This window comes from Scardinius erythrophthalmus, assembly GCF_964197995.2.
Source record: "Scardinius erythrophthalmus genome assembly, chromosome: 6".
NCBI lineage: Eukaryota > Metazoa > Chordata > Actinopteri > Cypriniformes > Leuciscidae > Scardinius > Scardinius erythrophthalmus.
In genome coordinates this window covers 8,472,645-8,489,840 of record NC_138226.1, presented here as the reverse complement: position 1 = coordinate 8,489,840, position 17,196 = coordinate 8,472,645, and the positions used below count along the sequence as shown (strand labels likewise).

Genomic DNA, 17,196 nt, shown 5'->3' with positions numbered 1-17,196 from the left:
ACCTGTAATCTTTGTTCCTTCTTTAGTCTCAAGTGGAACTCCTATACCATACTCATTTTCACCAGTAACTCTGAAATAATAAAGCCCCCCTTCTTGAAGGTCAGTCACTTTATAAGTCAACCTGGGACAACTGTCTGTAATCCTGGTCCAGCCCATTTTAGTTGCCTCACGGAGATCAACAAGGTAGTTTTTGACTGGAGCACCACCCTCATTCTCAGGAGTATCCCATGAAATAGTTGCAGAGCTCTTAGAGACTTCCTTTACCTCAATGTGGGCCGGTGGGCCTGGAGAATCAAGGACCTTTACACTCAATGTTAGTGTAGCAGTTCCAGCAACATTTTGGAGGGTTACAGTGTATTTCCCTGAGTCATCTCTTGTAGCTTGCTCAATTGTGATAGATGTGCAGTTATCAGTTGTATCAATAGCTGCCCTTACTCTCAGATCAACATCTGGTTTGTTCCACATTACATGTGGGACAGGCTTCCCCTTGAATGGGATTCTAAGGGTAAATGAGCTGCCATCTTTGACAATCAGTGTCTTCCTCATTTCATTACTGATTAGGAAAACTGGCTCATCTTCTCTGTCCTTTGCTAACTGTGGATCGGTTTCATTGCTTGGCTCACTTGGACCAATCTTGTTAATTGATCTGACTACAAAGATATACTCTGATCCTAGTGTGAGTCCAACCACTGTGAACTCTGTGCTCTTAGTGTTACTGACACCAACTGTCCAGTCCTCATCATTGGTTTTCCTGTATTCCACCATGTATCCTGTAACTGGAGAGCCACCATCAAATAATGGCTTGTTCCAAGACAGTGTTATAGATGTTTTAGTAGAATCAATTATTTTAGGTTTAGATGGAGGTGATGGTAGGAACAGTGGATCCTCTGCCTTTGTCAATGGACAAGGTACACTGGGTGCACTCAAACCAGCAGCATTCTCAGCAAATACTCTGTATTCATACTCGGCTCCTTCACGAAGATTGGAAGCTTTTACTCTTAAGTCATAAACAGGCTTTTTGTTGACACGTACCCAACGAAGACCGGTTTTCTCACGTTTCTCTATTACATAGCCATAAATGCTACTGCCTCCATCAGAGACAGGTCTTTCCCAGCAAATTGTCATTGCTTCACTTGTAACACTGGTGACTTCAACATCTGTTGGTGCAGCAGGGACTGTAAATGGATCCATTGCCTTAGCAGGATCACTCTCAAGAGCTTCACCTGTTCCATACTTATTAACTCCCCGAACTCTAAATATATACTCATTACCTTTGAGCAGTTTTGTTACTTTACATGTTGTGGCCTTCATGTCTGCATAGACAAGAGTCCAGGCAAGCCGGCTTGTTTCACGTTTCTCAACTATGTAGTGCTGAATTTCTGCACCTCCATTTTCTTGCGGGGGTCCCCAGGCCAATGTACATTTCTCTGCAGTCAAACCAGTTACTTCCAATGGTCCAGATGATGGGCCGGGCCTGTCCAGCACCTTACAGTTTACTGCTAAAGATCTGGTGCCTGCAACATTTTGCAATGTAAGAACATACTGTCCTGAGTCGCGTCTAATAGCATCTGTCACAATTAGTGTTGTACTAGTCATTGTTGATGAAATCTCAAATCTGGCCTTGGCTTCAATTTCTTTTCCATCCTTTGCCCATGAAATCACAGGAATTGGACGTCCTGATATTTCAGCATCAATTCTCAGTATGTCTCCAGCTTTCACTACAACCAGTTGTCTTAGCTTGTCCTCAATTGTGATGCGTGGTGGATCAACATCATCTTTTACAGTTACAGGTCCTGTACCCTCTGATGGTTCACTAAGTAAGCCAGCTGCATTCTTAGCAATGAGACGGAAATCATATCTTTGATCTTCAATTAGACCAGTGACATCAAAGAATGTTTCTTGAAGATTGGTGAAATTACACTTTAACCACCGACCATCTGGAAGTTCACTGCGTTCAACAATGTAACCAGTCACCTTAGCTCCACCATCATACTCAGGTTTTGCCCAGGAGAGGGAAACAGATGTTCTTGTGATGTTCATAACTATTGGCTGACCTGGAGGCGCACATGGATCTCGGGCAGAAACAGGATCACATACCTTTGTGCAAGGTCCAATGCCAGCTAAATTTTCAGCATATACTCTATACTGATAGAAGAGGCCTTCTTCCAAACCAGTTACTTTGAACTGAGTTTCTGGAATAAGTACTCTGTTCATCTTTGTCCAGAGAATGCTGCTCTGATCTTTGCATTCCAAGTGATATCCAATGACTGGACTTCCACCATCACTTGCTGGTCTGTTCCAAGTAACTAGCATTCCTGATTTAGTGGCATGAGAAACTTGAAGACTGGTTGGAGGGCCTGGAGGTGTGAAAGGGTACTGCGCAACAATTGGGGCAGAGTCAATTGCATGGCTTTTACCGTAACGGTTCTCTGCAGCAACACGGAACTGATATTCTGTTCCTTGTGTCAAACGAGTTATTTTGATTGATGTTCTTGCAACTGTTGCTGAAACAATTTGCCATGCTGTAGTGGTCGTATCTCTCTTCTCAACTACATAATTATTAATTTGACAGCCACCATCATAAATTGGAGGGTCCCATGATAGTGAAATAAAATCAGCACTTAATTCATCTACCTTGATTGCACCTGGTGGACCCGGTTTATCAAGAACAATGACACATATTTCTGCTGATTTGATACCAAATGAATTGGTTAAAGTAATTTCATATTTTCCAACATCCTCTCTTGTTGCATCCTTGATGACAATCTTAGATGATGTCTTTGATGTCAGAACATTAACTCTAGTTGTTTGCTTCAATGAGTGACCATCCTTTTTCCATGTAACCTCTGGAGATGGTCTGCCTCTGAATGGAACATCTATTTTGAGATCATCTCCCGATTTTACACTGTAGGTATTAAACAGCAAATCAATAATGGGTTCAATAGTAATATCTCTTGCCACAACAGGTGCTCCCAGCAGTTTAGTATCACTCTTTCCTTTGTCATTAAGTGCTGTAATTCTGAAGCTGTATTCCTCTCCTGTTGTAAGCCCTTCAATTGTGGCTTCCAATGCCTTTACTGTAGCACATACTGTCCATTTATCTGATCCCTTAGTCATCATTTCCACCACATAGCCTGTGATTTTGCTGCCACCATCATGATCTGGCTTTTCCCATGCTAGAGTAACAGTGTGGCGAGTTACATCAACAACTGTAATTTTACCAGGTGGTAAGGGTGCTTGGGATACTTTGATAGCCTCTGTGGTCTCTGCAGGCAAACCAACACCAAGTTCATTCACAGCCAATACACGGAAGTGGTAAAGACCTCCTTCTTGGAGATCATCAACCTTGAATGAATTTCTGACACAACTGTTTGTCACAGTTGTGAATGCCAGCCTTTTAGATTCACGCTTCTCCACAATGTAATGGGTGATCTTGGCTCCACCATCGATTTGTGGAGGCTCCCATTGTAGAAGGACAAAGTCTCTCTTTACATCCCTAATTTCAAAGTTCACTGGAGCACTTGGAGAGTCAAGGACTTTGACATTAATAAATGCAGATTTTGAGCCACAAATGTTATCAAGGGTCACAACATACTTTCCTGTGTCAAATCGATTAACATTGTCAATAACAAGCACAGTGTAAGAGCCTGTAACTTCAATTTGAGCACGCTCTGGTAAGGTACCATCTGCCTTTGTCCACTTAACCTCTGGCTCAGGCCTTCCCCTTATAGTGACAATTAAGCGTAGTGTTGCACTGGCACGCACAGTCACATATTTCCTAAGATCTGAATCAAGTTCTACCTCAGGAGCTTCAAGTTTTTCAGCAGCAATTACAGATCCTGGAACATCAACATGTTCTCCAGCCCCCTCAATATTAATTGCACAGATACGGAAGTTGTATTCTGCATTTTCCTTTAATCTTTTTACTGTGAAGTGAGTTGTTTGCACACCGGTTGGAGGAGTGCACACAGTCCATTCATCTTCACTAACTTCCTTTGCCTCAACAATGTATCCTGAGACCGTTGCACCGCCATCATAAATTGGTCTACTCCATGCTAAGGAAACAGTTGTGCTTGAGTGGCCTGTCACTTTAGGATTATTAGGAGGACCAGGGGAATAAGTTGCATCACAAGCTTTGTAATATTCAGATGGTTCACTTGGTGTGCCCACACCAGCAGCATTTTCAGCAGATACTCTGAATTCATAGAAGTGTCCGTCTGTAAGCCCAGTGGCTCTGAATCTCAAGTCATTGAGTCTTTTCTTGTTACACTTTGTCCATCGGATACCCTCTTTATCACGTTTCTCAAGAACATAACCATCAATTTGTGATCCACCATCCTCCTCTGGCCGTTCCCATGTGAGGACTATTGAGTCTCTGGTGATTGCACTTGCTTCTGGAGTTGAAGGTGGTCCAGGTTTGTTGAAAGGATTTTTTGCAAGGACAGGTTCAGATTCAAGTGGTTCACCAATACCATACTTGTTTACTGCCATGACTCTGAATATATACTCATTACCAGGTAGGAGTTTAGTGACTTTGTAACTGATAGCTTGAATTGTTGGTTCCACTACTGTCCAAGACAGTCTACTAGTTTCCCTTTTTTCAATGATGTAATGAGAAATACCAGCTCCACCATCATGTGATGGGTGGCTCCAATGCAAATAGCATTTTTCTGCTGTGACACCAGTTATTTTCAGAGGGCCATCAGGTGGACCAGGTCTATCAAGAACCTTTACATTAATGGGTACCTGCTTTGTTCCACCAACATTACTAAGACTTAAGAGGAAATGACCACCATCTACTCTGATGCAGTCCTTAACAGTCAAAACTGTTCTTGTGATGGTGGATTTAATCTCCATTCTAGGTGTAGTAGTGTCAATTTCCTTTCCATCCTTAAGCCACATAATATCAGGAAGAGGTTTGCCAGCAATATCAGCATCAATAGTAAATGATTCACCAGCCTTTACAATGGTAACATCTTTAAATGTTGAATCCATAGAGACAGATGGAGCTTCAATCTCATCCTGAGCAGTAATTGGTCCAGTGCTTTCAGAGGGTACACTTAAAATACCAGCTGCATTTCTGGCTATTACTCTAAATTCATATCTTTGTTCTTCTTCTAATTCAGTTATTGTAAATTGTGTGTCTATGATATTTGTGAAACTGGCCTTCATCCAACGACCTTCAGGCAGCTTCTTTCTTTCAATGATGTATCCTGTAATTGCACTGCCACCATCATACTGTGGTTTAGACCACTGAAGAGTTATCAGATTTCTTGTAATAACAATTGCTTCAGGAGTTCCAGGGGGATCACATGGATCACGTGCAACAACACTTTCTGAGACTTTGCTTGATTGACTGATTCCTGCAATATTCTCAGCATACACTCTGTATTCATATTCAATTCCCTCCTCCAGACCATTTGTTCTCAATCGAGTGTCAGTAATAAGAAGCTTGTTAAGTTTAGTCCATAAAATGCTGTTCTTTTCTTTACGTTCCAGGTGATACCCAATAATAGGGCTGCCTCCATTATTGCTGGGAGGTTTCCATTCAATTGTCATGTGGTCTTTTGTCACTGATGAAACAAATGGAGCACCAGGAGCTGCAGGCTCAGTGAAAGGATAACTGACCACAACTGGTGCTGAATCCAACGATGTGCTTTTTCCATATCTGTTCTCAGCAAACACTCTAAACTGATATTCAGAACCAGTCTTCAGCTTTGAGATTTTGATTGTGGTACGAGCAATGGTTGCTGAAACAATCTGCCAGTTAGTAGTGGTTGTATCACGTTTTTCCACTATGTAGTTGTTTATCTGACAACCTCCTGTGTATACTGGTGGTTCCCAGGACATGGTAACATAGGTGGCACTTACTTCCTCAATTTTGACTGGTCCGACTGGTGGGCCTGGTTTGTCAAGAATGATTATCCCAACTTCCTCTGTGACCATACCTATATTATTTGTGGCTGTGATTGTGTACTTTCCAGAGTCCTCTCTATTTGCTTCTTTAATTTTAAGAACTGTTGATGTTGCCGTGCTTGAGACATTTAATCTAGTTGTTTCTTTCAGAGGTTGTTTATCTTTCATCCATGCAATCTTTGGAGTTGGACGACCTTTAAATGGTATTTCCACTTTGAGATCTTCACCAGCTTGAACACTGTATGTGTTGGAAAGTATTTTGATGCATGGTTCAATAGTTACATCCTTGGCAATGACCGGAGCAGCTAATGGCCTTGGGTCACTTTTTCCTTTCTCATTGTAAGCTAAAACTCTGAAGAGGTACTCTTGTCCTGAACTAAGTCCGGTCACCATACCCTCACATGTTTTGGTGACTGCAGCAACTGTCCATTCCTCTGATCCTTTTGGCTGCATTTCAATATAATAACCCAAGATTCTACTACCACCATCATGATCTGGTTTATCCCAGGAAAGTGATGCTGTGGTTTTTGTCAAATCAGTCAAAGTTACCTTGCCAACAGATAGAGGAGGATCAGCTGTCTTCACAGATTCTTCTGTTTCTACAGGCAGACCAATTCCAAATTCATTTTCTGCCATGATTCTGAAGTAATAAATACCACCCTCTGTCAGATCACCAACTCGGAAGCTGGTCTTGGAGCACTTAGTAGTAATGTTTGCAAATCCTTGTCTATTTGATTCCCTCTTGTCAATGATGTAATTTTTTATTTTGGAACCACCATCAATAAGTGGTGGTTGCCAAACCAGGGTGGCATAATTTCTTGTTATATCTTTCACAACAAGGTTCTGTGGAGCACCTGGTGTATCAAGTACTTTTACTGACACAAATGCTGATTTAGTGCCAGCACTATTTACCAAAGTCAGAATGTATTTTCCAGCATCATTTCTGTCACATATATCAATTGATAACTGGGTGTAATCTGGTCCCTTTTCTAATTGGGCTTTATCTGGTAAATCTCCCTCATCCTTAGTCCAGTTTATCTCAGGAATGGGGCGTCCTTTGAATGGTATGTTAATTCTCATAGAACCTCCAGCACGCACAACAATACCTTTTCTCAACTCAGAGTCAAGCTCAATTTCAGGTGCATCCATCTTATCCACTGGTTTGACGGTTCCTTGGATGGCCACTGGTTCACCAACACCCAGTTTATTTAGGGCACATATGTGAACTTTGTATTCTTGGTGTTCAGTGAGTTTAGTAATTGTAAATTTAGTATCACTTAATCCAGAGGGTGGAGTACATGTGGTCCATTCTTCTTCATCAACTTTACATATCTCAACAACATAGCCCTGGATGTCTAAGCCACCATCATATATTGGTCTACTCCATGCAATTGTAATTGAATTCTTTGTAGTGTCAACCAGGTGTACATTAGTTGGTGGGCCAGGCTTAAATGTTGGATCACAGGCTTTGTAATAAACAGTTGGTGGACTTGGTTGTCCAACTCCAGCAGCATTTTCTGCAGATAACCTGAATTCATATTCATGATCCTCTGTTAAGCCTGTGACTCTGAAACGTAAGTCTGTGACCCTGCGTTTGTTACATTTTGTCCACCGGACTCCAGCTCTGTCTCTCTTCTCTACGATGTAACCAACAATCTCACTTCCACCATCAGTCTCAGGACGAGCCCAACATACCGTCATAGAGTCCCTTGATATATTTGTTATTTCTAGGTCTTTAGGTGGCCCAGGTAAAACAAAAGGATTTCTCATAATCACTGGAGCAGATTCAAGTGGTTCACCATCTCCATACTTGTTGACAGCCATGACACGGAATATGTATTCATTTCCTTTTAAAAGCTTGGTAACTTTAAACATTGTTGCTCCACAATCACCTGAAACTACAGTCCAAGCAAGACGACTTGTTTCTCTTTTCTGTATGATATAGTGAGAAATGCTACTGCCACCATCATGTCTTGGAGGTAGCCATGACAACGAACACTTCTCACATGTTACACCAGAAATGGTCAAAGGACCTTCAGGGGGTCCAGGTCTATCTAGCACCTTTACATTGAAGGAGACAGACTTCGTTCCAGCCACATTAGTGAGGTGCAATGTGTATTGTCCTCCATCAATCCGAATGGCATCTTTGACGACAAGAATTGCTTTGAAGTCAATGTTCTTGATCTCAGCTCTTGCAGAATTCTCGACTTCCATATCGCCCTTAAACCACTGCATTGTTGGAACTGGCTTTCCTAGAACGGATGCTTCCAGGGTAAATGTGTCTCCAGCATTCACGGTCAAAATCTGGCAATATTCTGAGGCAACCTCATAGGTTGGTGGTTCAACTTCATCCTTTGCTGTAATTGAGCCTGTGCTCCCAGAGGGCCTACTGACCGATCCAGCTCCATTTCTGGCAATAACTCTGAAATCATATTTGTAGTCTTCTGTCAGGCCTGTGACTGTAAATTCAGTTTCAAGAATGTTAGCAAAACTAGCTTTCATCCAACGGCCCTCTGGCAGGTCTCGTTTCTCCACAACATATCCAGTGACAAGGCTACCTCCATCAAATTCTGGTGGTGTCCATCTAAGTTTCACTGAGTGCCTTGTCACAATCACTGGCACAGGGGTGCCTGGTGGGTCACATGGGTCACGTGCCACACAACCCTCAGAGATTTTGCTGCACATTCCAATTCCAACTATGTTTTCAGCATAGACTCTGAACTCATATTCAATGCCCTCTTCCAATGAAGATGTTTTGAATCTGGTGTCTTGAATGAGTGTTTTATTGATCTTTGTCCAAAGAATACTATTTTTCTCTTTTCTCTCAAGATGATATCCTAGAATAGCACTTCCACCATCTGAGACTGGTTTGTGCCATTCAACCACCATAGACTCCTTTGTGAATACAGACACAAATGGAGTTCCTGGAGGCCCAGGCTCTTTGAAAGGATACTGGGCAAGAACTGGATCTGAGTCAATGCCATAGCTTTTACCATATCTATTCTCAGCAAAGATCCTAAACTGGTATTCAGATCCAGTTTTTAAATTACAAACTTTAAGTGTCGTCCTTGCTACTGTGGCAGAAACAACTACCCAGTTTGTGGTGGTGGTGTCTCTCTTTTGGACAATATAATTTGAAATCTGACAGCCTCCAGTGTATGTTGGTGGGTCCCAAGACAGTGTAATGCTCTCTGCACTCACTTCATCAATCCTGACTGGGCCTGTTGGTGGGCCAGGTTTTTCAAGTATGATTATTTCAACAGTGGCTTCCTTTTGTCCAAGTACATTAGCCACAGTAATGTTATACATACCACCATCTTCTCTTGTTGCATCTTTGATTGTAAGAGTGGTATGATGTGCAGTGTCAGCAACATTTACTCTTGTGGTCTGTTTCAGAGCTGAACCATCTTTGGACCATGTAATTGTTGGTTTTGGATGACCAGCAATTCGTGCTTCAATTTTCAAATCTTGCCCAACCTGTACATTGTATGTACTAAGTTTTGTTCTCACTGAGGGCTCAATAGTGAGGTCCTTTGCAACAACAGGATTTGCAAGGAGTCTGGGATCGCTCTTTCCTTTATCATTAACAGCAATGACTCTAAAATGGTACTCCCCACCTTGGGCTAAATTAGTTACAACAGTGTCAAGGGATTTTACTTGAGCACAAAGAGACCATTTATCTTGATCTTTTGCTTGCATTTCAATTTCATAATGAGTAATTCTGCTGCCCCCATCATGCTCTGGTTTTTCCCATTTGAGAGAAACACTCTTCCGTGTTACATCCACTACAGAAACTTTACCAGGAGTTTGTGGCACCTCTGAGATTTTCAGAGGTTCTAGAGTCTCTGCAGGCAATCCAATTCCGTGTTCGTTTTCAGCAAGAACTCTGAAGAAATAGATGCTCCCCTCTTGGAGTGGATCAATTTTCCATGTCATCTTGTTGCAGGAAGTAACAGCTGAGAACACCTTTCTTGTACTCTCTCGTTTTTCAACAATGTAGTTTTTTATTTTAGCTCCACCATCCAACAAAGGTGGCTCCCAGGTAAGAGTGACTGAATTTTTTGTTATTTCCTTCACACGGAAGTTTGCAGGTGCATCAGGAGTATCTAATACTCTGACACTAATAAATGCAGATTTTGTTCCAATGGCATTTTCCAGAGTTAAAGTATATTTTCCACTGTCAAATCTATTAACATTTTCAATTACGAGTGAAGTGAAACTGCTTGTAATATCAATCTGAGCTGCCTCATTGATTTCACCTTCAGCCTTTCCCCACTTGACTTCAGGGGTTGGCCGTCCACGGATAGGAACAAACAATCTAAGAGAGCCTCCAGACCTGACAGTGATCATCTTTCTCAGGTCAGCATCAAGATCAATATCTGGTGCTTCAAGTTTATCCTCTATGATAATGGATCCAGGGATATCGGCAGTTTCTCCCACGCCAACCTTATTGATGGCACAGATTCTGAATTTATACTCATGCTTTTCAAGGAGTTTTTTAACCTCAAATCTTGTCTCTGTTATTCCTGAGGGTGGTGTACACATCATCCATTCATCAGAAGTGACTTCATAGGCCTCAACAATGTAACTTTGAATCTCACATCCACCATCATAAATTGGCTTGCCCCAATGCAGGATAACAGATGCTCTTGACACATCAATTACCTTAGGGTTGTTTGGTGGACCGGGCTTGAAGACTGGATCCACTGCCTTGAAGTACACTGTGGGTGTACTTGGTTTACCAGCCCCAGCTGCATTCTCAGCAGACACACGGAATTCATAACTTCGGTTTTCAAGAAGACCTGTTACTCTAAAGCGTAGTTCACTCACTACACGTTTGTTGCATCTTGTCCACCTAACGCCCTCTTTGTCTCTCTTTTCAACTATATATCCTGTAATTGCGTTACCACCATCATTAGTGGGTCTTTCCCATGTGATAACCATGGAATCCTTTGTTATATTTGACACTTCAACATTACTTGGTGAATCAGGTGGCACAAACGGATTTGCTGCAATCACTGGATCAGATTCCAAAGGCTCACCAATTCCATATTTATTTACAGGTATCACTCTGAAAATATACTCATTTCCAGGAAGGAGTTTTGTAATTTTAAGATTGAGGGTTTGTACCTTAGATTCCACAACAGTCCAAACTAATCGGCTGGTCTCTCGTCTTTCCACTATGTAATGAGACACCTCCGCACCTCCATCATGCAATGGAGTTTTCCAGGAAATGCAGCACTTTTCACTGGTAACCCCATAGATTGAGATTGGGCCATCTGGAGGTCCAGGTCTGTCCAGAACCTTGACATTGACGCTAACTGATTTCTCTCCACCAACATTTTTCAGTAGTAAGGTATACTGGCCTCCATCAACACGGATAGCCTCCTTCACACTAAGAGTAGTTGTGAAGTCAGTATTCTTGATCTCAAATCTTGCAGTATTTGTAAGTTCTTCGCCAGCTTTTATCCAATGAACTGAAGGAATGGGTTTGCCAAGTATCCCTGCATCTACTTTGAATGATTCACCAGCATTAACAACAATAGTTTGTGAATATTTAGCATCCAAGTCAATTTTGGGTGGATCAACTTCATCCTTTGCTGTGATTGCACCAGTGCTGTCTGATGGAGCGCTAGACACGCCAGCAGCATTTCTTGCAATGACACGGAACTCATACTGCTGCTCCTCTACCAAACCACTGACGACAAATTCTGTCTCAATGATATTAGCAAAAGAGGCTTTCATCCAGCGGCCATTAGGCAATTCTTTCTTCTCAACGACATATCCAGTGATCTTACTGCCGCCATCAAAGTGTGGTGGTGTCCACCTGAGTGTTACAGAGCTTCTTGTGACGATAACTGCTTCAGGTTTGCCTGGAGGATCACATGGATCTCTAGCCACCTGCATTTCTGATACTTTGCTTGCTTTGCTTAGCCCAACTATATTCTCAGCATAAACTCTAAATTCATATTCAATGCCTTCTTCAAGGCCACCTATCTTGAATCTTGTGTCTGGAATGATCGTTTTGTTTTGTTTTACCCACAGCAAGCTGTTTCTTTCCTTAAACTCAATATGATATCCCAAAATCTTGCTTCCACCATCACTACTGGGTTTGTTCCACACAATAACCATGCTTTCTTTAGTAGCAGACTGAACAGTGGGAGTTCCTGTTGGATTTGGAATCTCAAAGGGATATTGGGCAACAATCGGCGCAGAGAGAAGAACGGAACTCTTTCCATATCGATTTTCAGCAGCAATCCTAAATTGATATTCACAGCCAGTCTTTAATCTTGCAGCTTTAGTTGTTGTTCTCGCAACTGTTGCAGAAACAATCTGCCAATTTGTGGTGGATGTGTCTCGCTTTTCAACAATGTAGTTATTAATACTACAGCCTCCTTCATACTCTGGAGGCTCCCATGATAATGTAACACTGTCTGCAGTTACCTCATCTATTTTAATTGGGCCAGTTGGTGGTCCAGGTTTATCAAGTACAATAACATTGATGTCTGCTGTAGCTTCACCAACTGAGTTTGTCAGTTTAATAGTATATTTGCCCACATCATCCCGTGTTGCCTCTTTTACCACAAGGTAAAGATGTTTCTCTGCTACTTCAGCATTTACTCTTGTTGTTTCTTTCAAAGCAATGCCATCTTTTTGCCAGGTAACTGCTGCCTTGGGCTGGGCAACATATGGCACATCAATTTTCAGATCATCACCTGCCAGAACACTGTATGTGCTGAATATAAGTTTGAAGGCAGGAGCAATAACAACATCCATAGCAACCACAGGGACATTAAGTGGACGTGGATCACTGGTTCCCTTTTCATTGGTTGCTGAAATACGGAAGGAGTATTCTTCACCTTGTATTAAGCCAACAACAACTGCCTCTGTTACTTTAACAGTCATTACTTGGGTCCATTTTTCACTGTTTTTCGTTTGCATCTCGATAATATAACCAATAATTCTGCTTCCTCCATCACTGTCCGGCTTCTCCCAAGAAAGTGTTACACTGTTTCCAGTTACTTCTTTTAGAGTCACTTTTCCAGGAGGAAGAGGCTTCTCAGAGATTTTTATAGCTTCCATGGTCTCCACTGGAAGACCAACACCATACTCATTTTCAGCTAAAATTCTGAAGGAATACAAGCTTCCCTCTTGTAAGCCTCCAATTCTCCAGCTTGTTTTGGGACAAGAGGCATTAACAATGGAATATGCTTTTCTTGTTGATTCACGTTTTTCAACAATATAATGCCTGATTCTTGATCCACCATCAATGACTGGAGGATCCCAGATGAGTGAAGCAGAATCTTTTGTTATTTCTTTGATTGTAAGGTTTTGAGGTGCACCAGGAGTGTCAAGAACTCTGACATTAACAAATGCTGTTTTAGCTCCTGAACTGTTTTCCACTGTTAGCATGTACTTTCCACCATCAAATCTGTTTACATTCTCAATAAGCAGTGTGGTGAAGGATGATGTAATATCAATGGATGCTCTATCAAGGGGTTCACCATTCTCCCTTGACCATCTGACTTCAGGAGCAGGTCTTCCTTTAATTGGCACAAATAATCTTAAGGTACTGCATGCTCTGATGTTCACTACTTTGCGGAGGTCTGAGTCAAGCTCAACTTCAGGTGGAAGGAGTCTGTCTTCTGCTTTAGGTGAACCAGGCACAGAGGCTGGTTCTCCAACACCTTCACAGTTAAGAGCTGAAATGTTGATCTTGTATTCTTGGTTTTCAATAAGGTTGGTTATGGTGAATGATGTTGCTGTTAGACCTGCCTTTGGAGTGACAATTGTCCACTCATCTTCCTCTGGCAGGCATGTTTCAACAATATAACCTGTGATATCTGAGCCACCATCATAAACTGGTTTATTCCAAGCAAGAGTAATGGATGACTTTGTTGTATCCAAAACCCTAGGATTTCCAGGGGGTCCAGGTTGGAATATTGTGTCACATGCTTTGTAAAATGGGCTTGAAGGGCTTGGTGCACTTAAGCCAGCAGCATTTTCAGCTAATATTCTGTATTCATACTCATGTCCAGGTGTTAGTCCTGACACTTTGAGGCGCAGATCAGTAACAGTCCTTTTATTGCATTTTACCCAACGAAGACCAGTTTTATCTCTCCTCTCAATGATATAGGTATTTATACTACTTCCGCCATTATGTTCAGGATGTCCCCAACAAACCACCATTGAATCTTTTGTGATAGAAGTTACTTCTGGTGGCTGTGGAGGATCAGAAGGCACATATGGGTTAGTGGCAACAGCAGGCTCAGATTCAAGAGGTTCCCCAACTCCATACTTGTTCACAGCCATGACTCTGAAGATATATTCATTTCCTTTCAGCAATTTGGTAACCTTATAGCGGTTAACTTGTAAATCTGTGGCTACATTTGTCCATGTAAGTCTACTTGTTTCACGTCTTTGAATGATGTAATATTCAATCTTTCCTCCTCCATCATGAAGTGGTGGCAGCCATGACAGAATACATTTCTCTGTTGTCATGTCTGTGACATGCAGTGGTCCCTCAGGTGGGCCAGGTCTGTCAAGAACTTTAACATTGAAGACAAATTTGGCAAATCCTCCCGGATTGCTAGCAGTTAGAGTGTATGCACCACCATCTCTACGTAAAGAATCTTTGTTAATCAAGCAAGTATAGAAATCTGATGTTTTGATCTCTAGTTTTCCAGTATCTTCAAGCTCCTTGCCATCTTTAGTCCAAACCAAGGATGGAATTGGGCGACCTGTAACATGTGCATCTAGTTTGAAGACATCACCTGCTTTCACTACCACACCACTACTGAAACTTGCATCAGCATCAATCTTCGGCTCTTCAATGTCATCTCTGCAGACAATGACCTCTGAAGGTTTAGATGGTTTACTAACCGCTCCAGCTGAGTTCCTTGCTAATACACGGAATTCATAAGAAGCATCTTCTGTGAGACCACTCACAGTAAAGTTTGTTTCAAGAATGTTGCTGAAGTTGGCTTTGAGCCAGCGACCATTAGGAAGTTCTTTTTTCTCGACTGTATATCCAGTTATTGAGAAACCACCATCACCCTCTGGCTTTGTCCACTGAAGAGTAACTTCATGTCTAGTAATGTTAAGGGCCACTGGTTGACTTGGGGAGTCTATGGGATCAAGTGCATATGTCATCTCAGATGGCTTGCTTGCTTTGCTGAGACCAGCCAGGTTTTCTGCAATAACACGGAATTCATATGCAATACCATCAATCAGACCTGGTGATTTAAACATATTGCCAACGACTGGAGCTTTGCTGATCCTCTGCCAAAGTATGCTGTTCTTCTCTTTCCTCTCAATGTGGTATCCTAAAATTGGGCTACCTCCATCTGAAGAGGGTTCATTCCAGCTGATTGTCATTGAATCCTTGGTGAAGACAACTATTTGGGGAATTCCTGGCTGTCCTGGTACATCAAATGGATAAGCAGCCACCACTGGTTGTGATGTTATGTAGGGTCCAACACCATATCTGTTCTGAGCTTTAACACGGAATTGATATTCAATGCCAGTTGTAAGGCGTGCAGCTTTGAATGTTGTGCGGATAACAGTTGCTGCCAGTTCCACCCAGGATGTACCGGTGGTCTCACGCATCTCAACAATGTAGTTATTAATAGGAACTCCTCCATCATTTTCTGGAGCTTCCCATGATATTAGAACATAGTCACAAGAAACTTCATCCAGTTTTATTGGTCCAGTTGGAGGTCCTGGAATATCATGTACTTGAACAGTAATAATTTCAGTCAGAGTACCTAAGATGTTCTTTCCAGTCACTGAATACTGTCCTCCATCTTTTCTCTTAATTTCATTAATGTTAAGAATAGTAGAAGTTGCAGTATTTTCAACATTTATTCTCTGTGTTTGTTTAAGTTCCTGATCTTCTTTCGTCCATACAACAAGTGGTCTTGGGCGACCCAGAACAGGGATCTCAACTTTAAGATTATCACCTGCTTTAGCTACCACAATCTTCTGATGTATACCTCTGAGGTCAAATTCTGGAGCTGTGGTTTGCTCCTTAATTACAACTGGTCGACTTTCACGAGGCTCACTCCTGCCTGACATGTTTACAGCAAAGATGCGGAACACATATTCTGCATTTTCCAACAATTCTGTTGCAGTGTAGTCCAAAGCTTTTATTGTTGTCACATGGGTCCACTGATCAGAATCTTTCAGCTGAGCCTCTATCACATAGCCAGTTATTCGACTACCACCATCATATTTTGGTTTTGTCCATGCAAGAGTTGCTGTGTCTTTGGAAACATCAGAAACAATCAGATTATCTGGTGCAGAAGGAGCCTGAGAAGCTCTTATTGGTTCAGGTGTCTCTGCTGGTTCACCAATACCCATTTCATTCTCAGCTAAAACTCTGAAGTAATATTCTGCGCCCTCTTCCAAATCTGGAATTTTGTACGAGCATTTCTGCCAGTTTGCAGTTATGGTTGAGTAAGCCTTTCGTGTTGCCTCCCGCTTTTCAATAATATAATTTTTGATCTTTGAACCACCATCAATAATTGGAATCTCCCATTGTAAAGTAATGCTATGCTTTGTGATTTCCCTTGGTTTCAAATTTACTGGAGGTCCTGGGGTGTCCACAACACGAACATTGACAAATCCAGTCTTCTTTCCAGCAACATTTTCTAATGTTAGGACATATTTCCCAGCATCATATCTTGTACACTCAGGGATGACTACTAGAGTGTATGATTCAGTAGTGTCAATGTGAGCACGGCCTTTAAGAGGTATGTCTTCCTTATGCCATGTTACTTCTGGAGCTGGCCGGCCCTTGATTGGCACAAATATGCGGATTGAAGCACCTGACTTCACAACAAGTGTTTTTCTCAGTTCTGCATCAAGTTCAAAGTCAGGAACCTCCTCTCGATCCACCAGTTCAATAACTTGCTCAACTTCAGAGGGTTCTCCAAGTCCTTCTGAGTTCTGTGCACTGACTCTGAAGTGATATTTTCCTCCTGATTGTAGACTTGAAACTACAAATTCTGTTATTCTCAAGGGAGTAGTTGTATCTTGGACCCAATCATCATCTCCTTCCTTTTTATGTTCAACAAAGTATCCTGTAACATCAAGACCACCATCATAGAAGGGTCTACCCCAGTTAAATGTTGCTGTTGTTTTGGTGGTGTCAGTAATTCGTGGGTTGGATGGAGGCCCTGGTGGATCTGAAAAATAATTAAATTATAATGATAAATAATCAAAATTCTTTGGGACAAAAATGAAAAAGAAAAAATGTCTGGAAATATGTAATTAAAA

The 17,196-nt window shown here is 41.8% G+C and overlaps 1 protein-coding gene across 1 annotated transcript in view; it reads right to left on the bottom strand.

Annotated features, from left to right (window-relative positions):
* Positions 1-17,196, bottom strand: part of ttn.2 (titin, tandem duplicate 2) — a 162,713-nt gene that overhangs the window by 25,616 nt on the left and 119,901 nt on the right. Inside the window, exon 201 of the mRNA XM_081368710.1 lies at positions 3-17,105. Within this exon, the coding sequence (XP_081224836.1) occupies positions 3-17,105 (17,103 nt within the window). The remainder of the gene's footprint in view (positions 1-2; positions 17,106-17,196) is intronic.